This window comes from Psammomys obesus, unplaced genomic scaffold (genome assembly GCF_907164565.1).
Source record: "Psammomys obesus unplaced genomic scaffold, mPsaObe1.curated_primary_1811, whole genome shotgun sequence".
Classification (NCBI taxonomy): Eukaryota; Metazoa; Chordata; class Mammalia; order Rodentia; family Muridae; genus Psammomys; species Psammomys obesus.
The window spans coordinates 16,091,929-16,105,419 of NW_026596064.1; the positions used below are offsets into that span (position 1 = coordinate 16,091,929).

At 46.6% G+C, this 13,491-nt stretch overlaps 1 protein-coding gene across 1 annotated transcript; it reads left to right on the top strand.

The window, feature by feature from the left end:
- The first annotated feature begins 221 nt into the window (after window positions 1-221).
- Hgd (homogentisate 1,2-dioxygenase) lies at window positions 222-13,205 on the top strand. Its single transcript, XM_055624759.1, has 4 exons — window positions 222-375; window positions 7,888-7,959; window positions 8,928-9,016; window positions 13,076-13,205. Exons 1-4 carry the CDS (start codon window positions 361-363, stop codon window positions 13,188-13,190), a joined length of 291 nt encoding a protein of 96 aa, XP_055480734.1. The 5' UTR covers window positions 222-360; the 3' UTR covers window positions 13,191-13,205.
- Window positions 13,206-13,491: the final 286 nt, after the last annotated feature.

The window sequence follows — 13,491 nt, forward strand, 5'->3', positions numbered from 1 at the left end:
GGGGGGGGGGGGGGGGGGGGGGGGGGGGGGGGGGGGGGGGGTCTGGGAGGAGAAGCCTTCCTTAAAGTGAAACACATAATTGGGCAATGTTTACCTCAGGTGAGAGGAACTGCCAGTTCTCTGTGCACGCTCTCAGAAATGACCTGGGGTTAATAATTCCAAAAAAAAGAAAAAAAGTTGTGCAAGAATTTTTGATGTACGCCTGTTGGACTTTGACTTGTGAGTCAGTTAAGCAACTCCGACCTGCTGAGCCACGGACACAGGGTACTGGTGAAAGTAAGAACACCCAGAGAGCAGCTTTAAAGAGACACCGAAGCGCCAGGACCTCCTAAGCCCGGCTTTCCTTCTGGCAGAAGGGAAATGGCAGAGTTAAAGGTAAGAAACCATCTGGCTGGATTTGGATTAAGATCAGAGAGTGTGCCTGGGGGCGCGTCGCTTAAACTGGACCCTGTGCACCTAGCGGGTGTCAAGCCTCAATGCCACACATAGAAGAATGGGAGAGAAATGGACAGAAAGCAAGAAAGGACGGCAGAGCAAGAGGGGAGAGGTGTCTAGCGAGTTTATTGTGCCTTCTTCAGAAGTCTTCTGGTGTCGGAGTTGTAAAAGACTGGTGGGTTGGGGCTGTAGAGATGGCTTAATAGGTAAGAGGACTTGCTGCTCTTCCAGAGGACCTGAGTTCAGTTCCCAGAGCCCACTCAGCAGCTCACAAGTCCAGCTCCGGGGCATCTGACACCCTCTTCCAGCCTGGTGGCCTCTGCAGGCTCATGTGCACATACACACCTACATAAACACACGAGCTCGCTAGCTCTCGCACACGCAGGAACACATGCGCACCTGAAGGGGCTCGGCCTAAACCCCTGTGTTCAGCCGATGTGCTGCGGGGTTAGCGGGAGTTGACTGAGCTGAGCTAACAAGGAAGAGATGACAAAGGAGGCAATAGCATCCTTGCCTTTGTTAGTTCCTAATGTTGTCTCGAGGGCCTGTGATCATGCTGAGAGCCCCCTTCTACATGGACACACACATTTCTCCACTCCTTCCCCACTGCTGTCTGTCATCCTGAGCCTTCCTGGACTGCTTTAGCCAGCCAGTTTAATGTGCTCAATCTACTTAATCGTCTGGTGGTTCAGACTCAGCTCTGGACAGAACCTTTCGTTTGGTGTAAGAGGTAGGTACTTTAACTATGCATGAATGCTCTTCACGGTAAGCTTGGGGTGTGGGTGCCATTTTATATCTATTTTAAACCAATAAGGAAAGCAAGGTGGAGGGACCCGTCCAGGGTTCCCGCTGGTAAATCATGGGGACCTCAGTAGAACTTGGGCTTGTCAAGAAGTTCAAATCTCAGGCCCCAAAGGGAAGGTTGGTGGCACCTATTTGGCTGGTACTTTTGGGCCAGGGATAAGAAGTGTGTTCCCGGTGTCTAAAACTCTACCTAGTGCTCAGCACCCGGAACTAGAGCATCCTAGTAAATTTGCTGAAGCCAAGTGAGACGGCCTCCCTACATCTCTTCCTGGGATGCAGGGACTGAACATTGATCGCCAGGAAGCCTTCTAATCAAAGCTGGGATGGTGAATCCAGCAGGCCCCTAATTAATAGACACCTTGAAGGTGCTTAGCACCGTGGTAAGGGGATTTTCTCCTTTATCTTCACCCCAGATTGAGAGTTAGCTCTCATCCTGTGCTTAGTTGGTGGCATTGCACTTAATGCAGAATGGGGATGGAGAAACTTCTCAAGGGAAGCTGTCCCTAGGTAAAGTGACAAAGGATTAGGATGGAGGAAATACCCCATGTGAAGATGCAAAATACCCAGAAAGTTCTGTGGGCTTCAGGAACCTAGTAGTTCAGCTAAATTGGAGGCTGCTGCATGAAAGGAGGTTCCCAAGAGGGGATCAATGTGTGGATCTGAATCACAGGGGAGCAGGCATAGAGAATGGGACCATCATGCCAGGGGTGTAGTTGAGGATGTGGAGAAAGGAGAATCCTTCAGTTTTGTTTTCTGATGGAAATCTTATGAGACAGCTCATCAAGGGAGGAAACACTCTTACCATTTATAAATAAATCATATCAAAGTCCTGTACTGCCACAGTGTTTAAGCAACTTATTATGCAAAACGCCAGCACATGCAAATGGCACGCTGGCCTTTGTTCTCAGCTTCAAAGGCTTGCCCTGCCTGCTGTCTAATGGATCTCCAGAAGGAAAGGTCATTTCCAGAGGTCAGGCATCTCGACACAGAGAGCCAGATTAAAGCACACCCAATAAACATTATATATTAGTATATATAATATTATATAATCAATAAACATTATAAAACTTAATTTAAAACGTTTCTCACATTTCCTCCATCATTTCAACGGCTATGTCAACACAAAACCTTGAATGAAACCATGTTGACATAAATAAAAGCATAACTAGGGGAAGCAAAGTCAAAAGCTAAAATGATCCCATGAAGTTCAAAGTTGGACTTCCTGCCACTTCGGCTCTCACATGGAGAGCTAGTTTCACATGCCCGCTTCAGGCCGGAAATTATTCTTACGATGAAAAGACACACTGGCCCATAGTTTCCTGTTGGGCTACACCAAATTGCCATAAACTTACTGGGTTAAAATAACACAAGCCTTCCCCTGCATTTCTGGAGAGTGGATGTCCCTCTAGGCCAATATCTAAGTGTCAGCATGGCTGAGCTTGTCTGGAGGCTCTGAAGACTCTTTCTGTGGCTTCAATTTCTAAAGAGCCTACATTCCTCGGCTCCCAGCACCTCCTTTATCTTCACACTCAGATCTCTGCTTTCTCTTTTCCATATCTTCTACTGCTGTCCAAACAGGATACAGGCGATTACCTTTGAGAACACTCAAAAAATCAGCAGCCTTCCCATCCCCAAAGCTGTTTGCTTATTCACATCCGAAGAAGAAGTATATCTGATCACATTTCCAAATTCATTCCGAGTTACCTCAGGGCAACTGGAAAATCACCTCAGGACGGACCTTCCTTAGGCTCCTTCCCAAAGAACGGAGACCAGCGAAGACAGCTAGTAATAAGGTGACAGAGACCAGAATGAAGAATTCAGTGTCTCTAGTCGGGTTTTTCTTGAGATGGGCATATGAAGACTGCAATTTGCCCCCACGACTTGAGCCTCCTCCAGTGAAAAACATCTGCTCTCCCTCCTCCGGCCAACCCGGGAAGACAGAATTCGCTGCGAAAGGATTCTTCTGGTTTTTAACTTTGCAGTCAGGGGCTGTTCTGTGCAGCCACAAACTCAGGGCGGGTATTTGAGACAGACATGAGACTATGCGTCCACTAACTCGCTCACTACGTCTATGGCCATCAGTTTACCTTTTAGCGTTGGTTTGCTCTGGGACAGGAAGGAGTAGGTGCTTGTTTTTACCCTCACGGATCTACCTCTTCACTCTGTGGCCCGTGGAAGCGCTGCATTGTGAGCCCCAAGTTGTTTCTCTGGTTCTTTTTTGTCTGTTTTGTTTCATCTTTGTCTTTCCTCTCTTCCAGACAAGGTCTTGGGTAGCTGGGGAGGGTGGAGGAGAGGTTGAGCTCACTACTCAGAGCGTTGACCTTGAACTTTTCTTCACGTACCTCCCAAGTACAGAAATCACAGGCTGAGCCACGGCCTGTGACTCCTGGTTTATTGTTAACTAACCAATAACACCCACTTTGAGGACTGTTTGCCAAAAGGTTGGGGTTTCAAAGTTCTAAGCTGTCTACTTAAAAGCCAGTGCCCGGCAGTTGTAGGCATTAAGAAATAAGAAACATAGTCATTCCAGACCATTAGTCAGCCTGCAAGTTTCCTTAACAACCTAGATTTTATGATCCCATTAAGGTTAGCCAGGAAAACTGGATCCTTTCACAGAAAAAAAAAAAAAAAAAAAAAAAAAAATTAAAAAAAGAGGAGCCCTAGGCCTCTCTCTCTCTCCCCAGACTCGTCCCTATTTCCATAGCACCAAGTAAAAGGAAATGAGGCCTGATCCCCCATCCAGAAGAAGCTGACTCAGAAGAAAGTACCTCTTATAACGACTCTGACAAGTAAATCCTATCCTGGGGACCAGGTGAGAACCAAAAAGCTGGATGCGAGCGCTGCCGAAGAGGTGACAGCACCAACTCACGAGGGCCCCAGAAATGTATTCTTTCATTTAACGAGCATGGAAAGAAAGAAGACCGTATTTTTATATAGCACCAAATTATTCAGAAATCTGAGCTGAAGGAAACATAAACACGCTCCCTGAATGTCAGGTTTTTATTTCGTATTTTGCAGAAGGCGCGTCTTTACATAATCCCAGCGGCTGCGGGAGTGCGGCGCTTGGGTTTTTCACAGATGATAAAAGGACAGTTCAGATTCTGTCCTTGGACTGGGAGCCTTGAGACAGCAGCTGCAAAACACAGCTCCCCCCACCGCGAAGCCTTCTTCGGCGGCGGCAAAGCGCCCCATCTTAAAGCTCTGTAATTTTGCTCCGGGAGGGTTAGGAGGACCAGCCTGCTAATGGTGACTCAGCACCTTCCACCTGCTCTTTAAGCTAGTGCACTTCCATGGGGTGGAATAAAAAAAGACTCAGAATTCCTCCCTCCCTCCCTCCTTCCCCCTTTCCCTCAGAGCTCTGAGGGGTGGCTGCCTTCCCAACCAACAGCTGTTTCTGTCTTCTTTCCCTTTTTCCTTAGAGCACATCCTTAATCAAATGGTTCAGATTCACTAGCTCTGGTTTTCCCCTTGTTCCTAATGCACCTCAAACTTCTGTTGAGGTGGGGGGGGGGGGGCGGTTACAATGAGCAGCGGAGGTTAATCAGTGAATCCGCCCCTGCCTGCCAGAAAGCTCAGTTGGCTGCGGAGCTCTTAGGCCTCTCTTCCTCCCCGCAGATAGGAACAATGTGGCAGCCCAACAAAGAGAGAGGGGCCGCTGTCCTCCTCGGCCCGGCTTCTGTCGCAGGCTGATCTTCAATTCTGTTTCACAGAGCTGAAGATAATTTGCGGTCATTACTGATTCTCAGCGGCTCCGATTCAGTCCTGTTGGTGGTGAGCACAAGGCTCATTTTGAGAGAAGAAAATTGTACTCAGCGGAGGTTCAGGGTAGTGGATCGCCTCTGCCATTACCCCAAAGCTATAATTCCGTACTGCGTGCAGCTTGGAACACATCTCATTATAATAGAACTTGGTTGGGGGAGGGGGTTTGTTCTGATAAATTTTCAGAGAGATTTAAAAACTAAAACTGTGGGGGGTTGAGAGGTTTAGCTCAGTGGTGACATACATGAGGCCTCAAGTTCAACCCCCCAGCAACACCCTTCCCCGGACCAAAAAAAAGTGTCTGACGGGCAAATGAATAATTTCATTCCCGTTGCTTTCTAGGTCATAACATTTCACATTTCATATTCCTTCCAAATATAGACACCGCTGGTCTGATGATTGCTCACACATATCCAGCCTGTGTTACAGCTAGCTCATTCTTCCCCTGCCAAGAACTTTGAAGGGCCTACCCTCCGCCCACACCCATCCTTCTTATATCTCTTACAGAACTGTGTTCAGATGGTGGCATTTCACTCACCCAGTAAGGCTGCGCTCTCCCTATAGTGGGCTAAAACCAACTTGCTTTTACGTTAGAGCAAAGGGAGATCAAATCCCACTCACCGTGGCAATCACGCACTTTGAGGTCTAGTCCTGAGGGAGAAACTCCCAATGGAGGCTCACTGAATGGCTTCCATGAGCGGAGACACAGAGGTAAATAAAACCAGCATAGTCCCAAACTTCAGGAAACATAGCCGAACAGGGAAGCCAGACAGTGTCAGCCCAGTTGGGTGTGCTAAGCATTTACAAGTGTAATACGTCTTGGGGCTCAGTGGGTAAGCAGTAACTGAGCGAGGATGTTGCAAAAATCTGCCACCCATCTTCAATGGCCCTAAGCACGATTTCATGCAACCTTTTTGTAAATACATTTCCAGAGAGGAAACTAAGATGTTTCAGGGGGCTAATGGGATTCCAAGGCATCTAGAGGTTGGGGCAACCTCCCATAGAGAGGCACCATGGGCTCTCACAGTCTGTAGACCAGCAGATGGCTCTGTCAGCTGTGCATTCATTCTCCAAGAAACAGGGAACATATAACTTAGAGCACAACACAACAGATGACAGCAGTTGGTCCTAGTTGAGCTGTCTGTGGACATTAACCTGATAACTGAGATCTTGGACAATCAGTGTTTATTGGTATAAGACCTGGGGTCTCACAGCTCAGGAGTTCAAGATCGCGCCCTTCCCAGAAACTCCCACAAACCACGACTTGAAAAGCAAGAGGTTTATTAACCATTGCTCAATGGGGTCACCCCTGCCAGTCAGCAAAGAGTGGCACCGGGAGACAAAGGCTTTTAGGTTTTTAAAAGAAAAATTGCGGGAGATTTGAAGTTGCAGTTTTGGCAATTTAGGATTGGATGAGGAAGCTATCAAGTAAGATAATTGGTTAGTCTTAGGTTCTCAAGCTTGGCCAGTCCTGCCAAGTGTGGCTGCAGCTGTAATTGAAGGTGGGGTTGGTTAGCTCATCCTTGAAGATTTGGGCTGCGGGCTCTTGGCTGGAGGTCAGAAGCTACTCAGAAGTCTGGGTTGGTTGCTAAGAAACACTATCTTGAAGATGAGGGTCTGGTTGTTCTTTTTGCTGAGTGAAGGTCATTGCTTGCTTGCTTTTTTTTCTATCTGTCCTCACAGATAATCACATTTCTCCATTCTCTGGAAAGGTGATAAGAGGCTTTAGCTTAACCTGGACCTAAAACTCAAAACTATAGGCTTTAGAAGACATACAGGTTACAAAGTTAGTCTAACCCTTTCATTGGCTTTAGCAATTACCATCAATAAAGCAGTCTTTACAGGGGGGATAAATTTCAGGGGGCTCCTGTAAGTTACCTTGTTGAGAAACTTGATTTTCCCCTCCGTGTTATGAACCTGAGACGGCAATCAGAGCAGGCTCCCCAAGAGCACAGCTTGTACACGCACCCACGCAGGGACTCACAGGCACACACACTATAGATAACCCAGGTGAGGTTGGCTCCCGTGGAAGGAGTTTTCTAGCAAGCATCTTCCGGTCACTCGAAAGCCACCTCTTCCCAGTCTGGGGTGTTGGTTTCTTGTTTATTTCTTTGTTTTAGGGTGTGCAGTCCCGGGAAAAGGAATTGCAATGTAGAGCCAGCAGGTTCCTCTTGATTTGGAGTCGAAACGATGCCTGTGCCATCTCCCTTCTAGGAATTTCCACATAGAACCAAAATTAAAGAGCTCATTCTTGAAATGGGATCATTAAAAACAAGCTTAATAAAACCAGTCAAGAATGGTTAAGGGTAGAAAAAAAAAGTCTGTGAACTACCCAGCATTCCTCTGGTTAACTGCAAATATTTAAATACACACAACACTTAAGGGTTCCTAAACGGTTGGCAGCCGAGACATAGCAGATATTACACACAGAGAGCATCATACACAGAGACATACCCTCCCTCGTAGCTGTTCTTGCCTTTGTAGAAAGGCAGTGTTGTGAAAACGTCCTTTCAATCCTATTCAGGGCTGGAGTATGATTTAGCAGATCTATCAATTGCAGCTCAGGTTCAAGGACCAGTGTTTGGATCCCCAGAAGGCACCAGCTTGTAAGAAGTAGAGGGTCAGGAGGTCCTGGAGCAAACTGGCTAGCCGGCCTAGCAGTGAACCTCCAGTTCAGAGAGAGAGAGACTCTACCTCGGTATATAAGGTGGAGAGCAAGCAGGAAAGGCATTCAGTATCAACTGTGCTCCTTTACACACACACACACACACACACACACACACACACACACACACACACACATTCACCACGCATATGTAAGCCTATGCGCACATGAACAAATAAATAAGTCCCAGTAACAAAAGAAAACCGTGTCTTTGTCACATGTAGTACATTTCCGGATTCGGGAACGAGTGTGCTTCAGAGGACCCTCGCTGTCCAGGTTCCCTGCCAGAAGGACAGGTAAGAGTGAAGGGAACGCTGGGAGAGCTCCAAGCTGAAGACTTGGAAGACAAGCCTGGAGGCCAAAAACTGCCCCCAAACACAGTTCTCCTACTTTAGCAGGTGAACTTTCGGTTTCCAGGATCGCTAGGACAATGGCGTTACAGCACAGTAGCAATAAAAATGTCAAAACTGGACTTAAATTGTTGCTTAGCTACAGCAAATTGCCAAATTAGTGAGATTAACTGCTGCAGGACTTCCAGGATATACCCTCAAAGTCCAGGATTGGAGCAACTTTCTGGGAGCTCCTTTTTTGCTGCATCAGACACAAGTATGACTAAAAAAAAAAGTTACTTAAAAAATATATGCACGGTTACAGCAGCAAAAACTACAGTAAACAGGTTTATCATCAAAACTTTTTGGTGGCTATTTCATGGCATAAAAAATACTTATCAACTGGGCATAGTGGCATACACCAGGAAGCCCAGCACTCCTGGTGGGCAGAAACAGGGGGATCTTGAATTTGAGAGCAGGCTGTTTGAGAGCAGGCTGAATTTGAGAGACCTGTCTCAAAAGCAAAATAAAAGAAATGCTCATGACATAGTATGTCCTTTTCAAAAGGAAAAAAAAAATGACTAGTTATTACATATGTCTCTAGGACCCTCACTCTGAGGTAAGCATGGAAAGAAATATTCAAACAATATTGGGCTACTTCGGTTGGTGAGGTAAGGGGTCACCCCACGTGATGAATTTTCCACAATAAACCTGTATCACTCCCATGATAGGGGAAGTTACGGAAGTATTCCAAGTAAACTTGGGTTGGGAAAATAACATGCGGTGGCCCAGAGCCTCCCCGATTCAGGCCAGGATCCAACCCTCTCTCCTCAGTCCCCGTCCGCTCCACCAACACCCACACAGTGAACTGTTTGGTGGGAAGGTAGGTGCTTTGGATATTGGAATGACGCTGTGTGTTGGCTCCTTTGTTTTAGAATAATCCTCAGGTCTGCCCCTACAATCTCTACGCTGAGCAGCTCTCAGGATCCGCCTTCACCTGTCCACGGGGCACCAACAAGAGAAGGTGCGTGATGAGATCGGTTCTGACTTACGGTAGGTGGGAACTGTATCCCAGCCACAGTCTCCCCAAGGTCCTCCTCGTGAGCTGCATTCTGGGTCACACCAGGGGCTTCCAGACTTGTTCACAGTGAGTGGTTGGCAGCAGAGAGCTAGGGAACAGCCGTCCAGAGGCAAAAAGCAGAGTCCAGTTCTGTTACCAAGGCTCACTAGAATTCCACAGGAAATGTTTCTCAACTCTGACTTTCCTCTGAGGATTGTATAGTTTCAAATCACAGTCAGAGAAGAGTCAGACATCTTTCTCGGCTGACCGGAAGAATGATGTTCTTTCCATGAAAACTGCTAATCCCAGCGGAAGTGCTTGAAAGGTGCTGCAGTGTGGCCCGTTGCGATTTGAGTTTAGGAGGCTTTTCCTCTTTGGAACTTGCCTTTCCTGGGAACCAGTGCATTCATTAGCACAGTATGGCTTGTTCTGTGCTCACTCTAATCCTACAAGCTACCTCATGAACTTGCTCTCTAATCGGCTTCTACAGAGTAGGTTAGGTGCAAATGCCGAAGACCCAGGAGGCAGTTAGGTGTTGTTATTTGAATAAATCGTATCTAATTGTAGGAATTTCAGGTCAGGTATGTACAAAGAACGATGTCGCTGACTTTGGAGATTTGAAGGAGAGTTGGAATGGGTCTTATGCTGCCTAAATAGAAGGAGGGAGTGGGTTTGTCTCCACTGGCTTGAGTCCTCCTGAGAAGCAGACAGGCCAGTGAGCACAACAGCACAAAGAGCCATGTGGATGCTAAATATCGTTTCCCTTCATAATGGACCGTCCACTCTGCAGGCAGGCCCCGTGGTTCAGTTCTTGCTCCTTTGTCTATAGCTGTTTGGCACTGAACAAGCTGTCTACCCTCTCAGATTGTCTTCATCTGTAAACTGGATCTCGAGAGACAATGTAGGTGAAGGGATAGGGGAAGATATAGAATCTTGTGTATTTGTCAAAACAAACAAGCAAGCAAGCAAAGATTAAGCTGGGCATGCAGTGAATGCCTGTAATCTCTGGAAAGGGACTGGAGGGAGAGATCCTGGGCTGAAGCCAACCTGGACTACCTACCGTGTCTCAAAACACCAAAACCGACTAAGCAGACACAACACAAAATCAGACAAGCCTCCAGAGGCTGTTTCTATTGTCGTTTAACTGTCTCTTCCTTAGACAAGATAAGATAATCCACAAACAGCTCCTATCTGCTCCAATGTAAGACAGCCTGGCCTCCATGTCTGTGTTCTTGACTCCATAGTCCATCTACACACAGGTCACCTGGTCTCTGGAATCTGCCTCCTGCCCCCATTATTCAGCAATATCTTCAGCCAGCAGGAGCTGAGCTCTGTTCCCGGAGGCTGGAAGGGAGCTGTTGGCATTTCATTAAGGAGCTGGCAACATTCCCTGCATCAGAATTAAATCTCTGTCCAGGGCAATGTAGTGTAGCCTGGGGAGTTTTATAAACTCAGCTGAAAAATAAGGGACACTAGGCATGGCTCACCCATCTGCTCAGAACTCCCTAGGGGTATGCAGGGGACTTTTATGAAAATGCTCAAACCTCCAGCAGGAAAGTGTGTCCTGCCTGCAGTTCTCAACTAGTCACTTAAACCCCAAAGCACTAGAAACACTAAAATCGTTAGAGGTTCCATCTATCTCTTGAGACAGAGAATGTGGAAAGTTTAAACTGTGGTTAAAAACCCATGATGATGAAGGGAGAGCAATTCAATAACTGTCCAGTGAATGAGTGCCTACACATGCCTGGGGTTTTAGGTAGGTGAACTTGCAGTTTTTATCCCAACCCTATGGGATGAAGATGAGGAGAACAGGACCTGGGCAGTTGAATCATACAGCCAGTGCTGAGACGTACAGACGTGCTCAGCCCACAGACTCCTGGGAGCTGGAAAGGCTTGTTGAGTCCAGGGCCCGACACCATGGCATCAAGAGCTGGAGGATGCTCAGTGTCCAGACAGGCCACCTTCGCTCCTGGAGCACCACAGGTCTTCCATTGTCACGGAAGGTGCTCCTCCCTCCTCACCCTGTCAACCACTGGGAAGACTCAGTGAGACACAGTGTCCCTCTCACCTTTAGGATTCCCTCAGCAGGCTCTTTTCCCATTCCTTGAGGCAGATTTGATCCTGGAAAGAGACCTTCAGTTCGGGCCTTGACGTACGCAGACAGCAAAGCTTAACAAAGAAAAGAAAAGCCAAAGCAAAACATAAATGCAGCACTAGTTTTTAAACTCTACTTTGGGGTTTCCTAAAGCCACTCCCTCCTAACCCCCCAACCCTAAGGAGGAGAGAGAAGGTTATTGGGGAGAGGGGGCACAGACCCCTTTACTTCTCCTGTTCTTTTAGGGCTATCCCAATCTCCGTCAACAGCAAATGACAGCCAGCAGTCTCCTCCAAGCCGCTGTGCCCTGAAGTGTTTCTCTCTGTCTGTGGGCCCCAAACCGCCACACTGCTCTGGTCTCTTCAAACTGCCACTCGGCACATGCCACCACCACACACCACACCGTCTCTTTCTGGGTTCTCATATTTATATCCTCAGAACCCTAGACGACACCCCTCTCCCGGCTGCATGAGGAAGGGTGTTACCAGCTGTCAAAGGCCACGCCCTGCTTGGGACAATTATCATTGATGAACAAACTGAAACCCAACTAAAATCCCACACATGGCATTAAAACAAAAACATGTTTGTGTAACATAAGTGATTTTACAAAGAAACCAAAACTTCCATTACACATAAATATACTACATTATGACATGGATGTATAACTACCCAGGGAACTGAAACTTCTAAAACTCTCACAAAAGAATGCCAGAAAATACCAAATAAAACCCAGTTGAAATCAATATGGAACTATATAAGAAATTTATAGACAAATTACAAAGGACTAATGAATAAGCAAAACTTATTCAGCCTTACTCAAAATAAAGGACACATTTAAAATCAGATGCTATTTTTCATTTATTGGAACTTGAGAGGTGGCTTAGTGGAAAAAAAGCATTTGCTATGTAAGCAGGAGGACCTGAGTTCAAATCCCCATCATCTACATAAAAAGCTAATATGGCTGCATGCACCCGTGGGACACAGAAACAAGATTGCTAGAGCTCACTAGCCGCCAGTCCAGCTCCAGGCTCAGTGAGAGACCCTGCCTCAAAGGAATAAAACAGAGACTGATGGAGCAGGACACCAGTGTTCTTCTCTAACATAATGCACAAGGGTGTGTCCGCCTGTGCACACACACTCTCACACATCACCTACATACAGCACACACACTCACACAAAAAAAATTAGAAATGAGTAAATATCGTTCTAAAAAGTAAAATTATAATAATATCCACAGTGGGGGGAGATGTGGGAGATAAGTTTTCTCCTGTATCATTAGTGTGAGAAGGCAGTAGGCCTATAGTTTGGCAATTATGCTTATACGTGCATTGGAGATACCCAAGGAAATATATGAGAAAGAATGTTAAGCTCTGGACCTCTAACGAATAGATGTGAAAAATACTGTAGAGGAGTTGGCCATCCCCAGGAATTTTTTAAATTTACGGAATTATTCCACCATTATCCTAAACCATTTTGTCATTTTAAGTAACAACGTTGAGTCACCTTTTTAAAAAATAACAAAGGCACTCCTTGTATTCTCTCAGGCTATCCAGGATTTGCTGTTCTGACATGGGAAGTGAGAATTAGTATCCCATGATGCTTTTCTGTGGATTTCTATGTGCGTTTTCCTCATGGTGCTTCCTTTTCCCTTATAGTTGTTGGAAAAGGCAATCCTCCTCCTCCTCCTCCTCCTCCTCTTCTTCTTCTGGCAGTATATGAATAGGTAGAAGCCAGAGCCAAGCTAAAGGGTGATGGGTGTCATGGAAGGAGTGAAGAGACCAGAGTTACAGGCAGGAGATGGTTATTGAGAAAGAAGCCCACAGACGGTTGTTGAGTGACTTACTGATGGCAGCTCCAGAGCCATTTTGTGTCCCTCGGAACATTGTCTAAAGCTGCGTCTTGTTTTTCTTGTCCCCCCCCCCCCCCAGCTGGCTGTATAGGATTCTTCCTTCGGTTTCTCACAAGCCCTTTGAATCCATTGACCAAGGCCACATTACTAACAACTGGGATGAAGCTGGCCCTGATCCTAACCAGGTAACCTGACCCCCTGAACTGAAACACACTATGCATTCAAAGCCTTCAATGGAAATGCTCACACTGGGGCCAAAGCCATTGAAAACTTAGACCGATTTTTAAAGTAAACGCTGGCATGCCTGTTTGTGACTCTTGGCTGAGCAGGGAATCTTGAACTATGCTGATTGATTGTAAGTTTGTGTGGAGAGCAGGGAAGGCAAACATATCTTTTTGGTTTAATGTCATGTAGATAGGCGGGGGGGTGGTGGTTCAGACTTAGTTACAGGCTGGTCAGACTACCTGTATGCCCTTAGGGTTTTAACATTAACCT

Bases quoted from the DNA above. Each gene is read 5' to 3' on its own strand.
- Hgd (XM_055624759.1), top strand. The intron at 7,960-8,927 runs GTAAGAGTGAAG...CCTTTGTTTTAG, and splicing joins GTTCCCTGCCAGAAGGACAG to AATAATCCTCAGGTCTGCCC. The intron at 9,017-13,075 runs GTGCGTGATGAG...CCCCCCCCCCAG, and splicing joins CGGGGCACCAACAAGAGAAG to CTGGCTGTATAGGATTCTTC.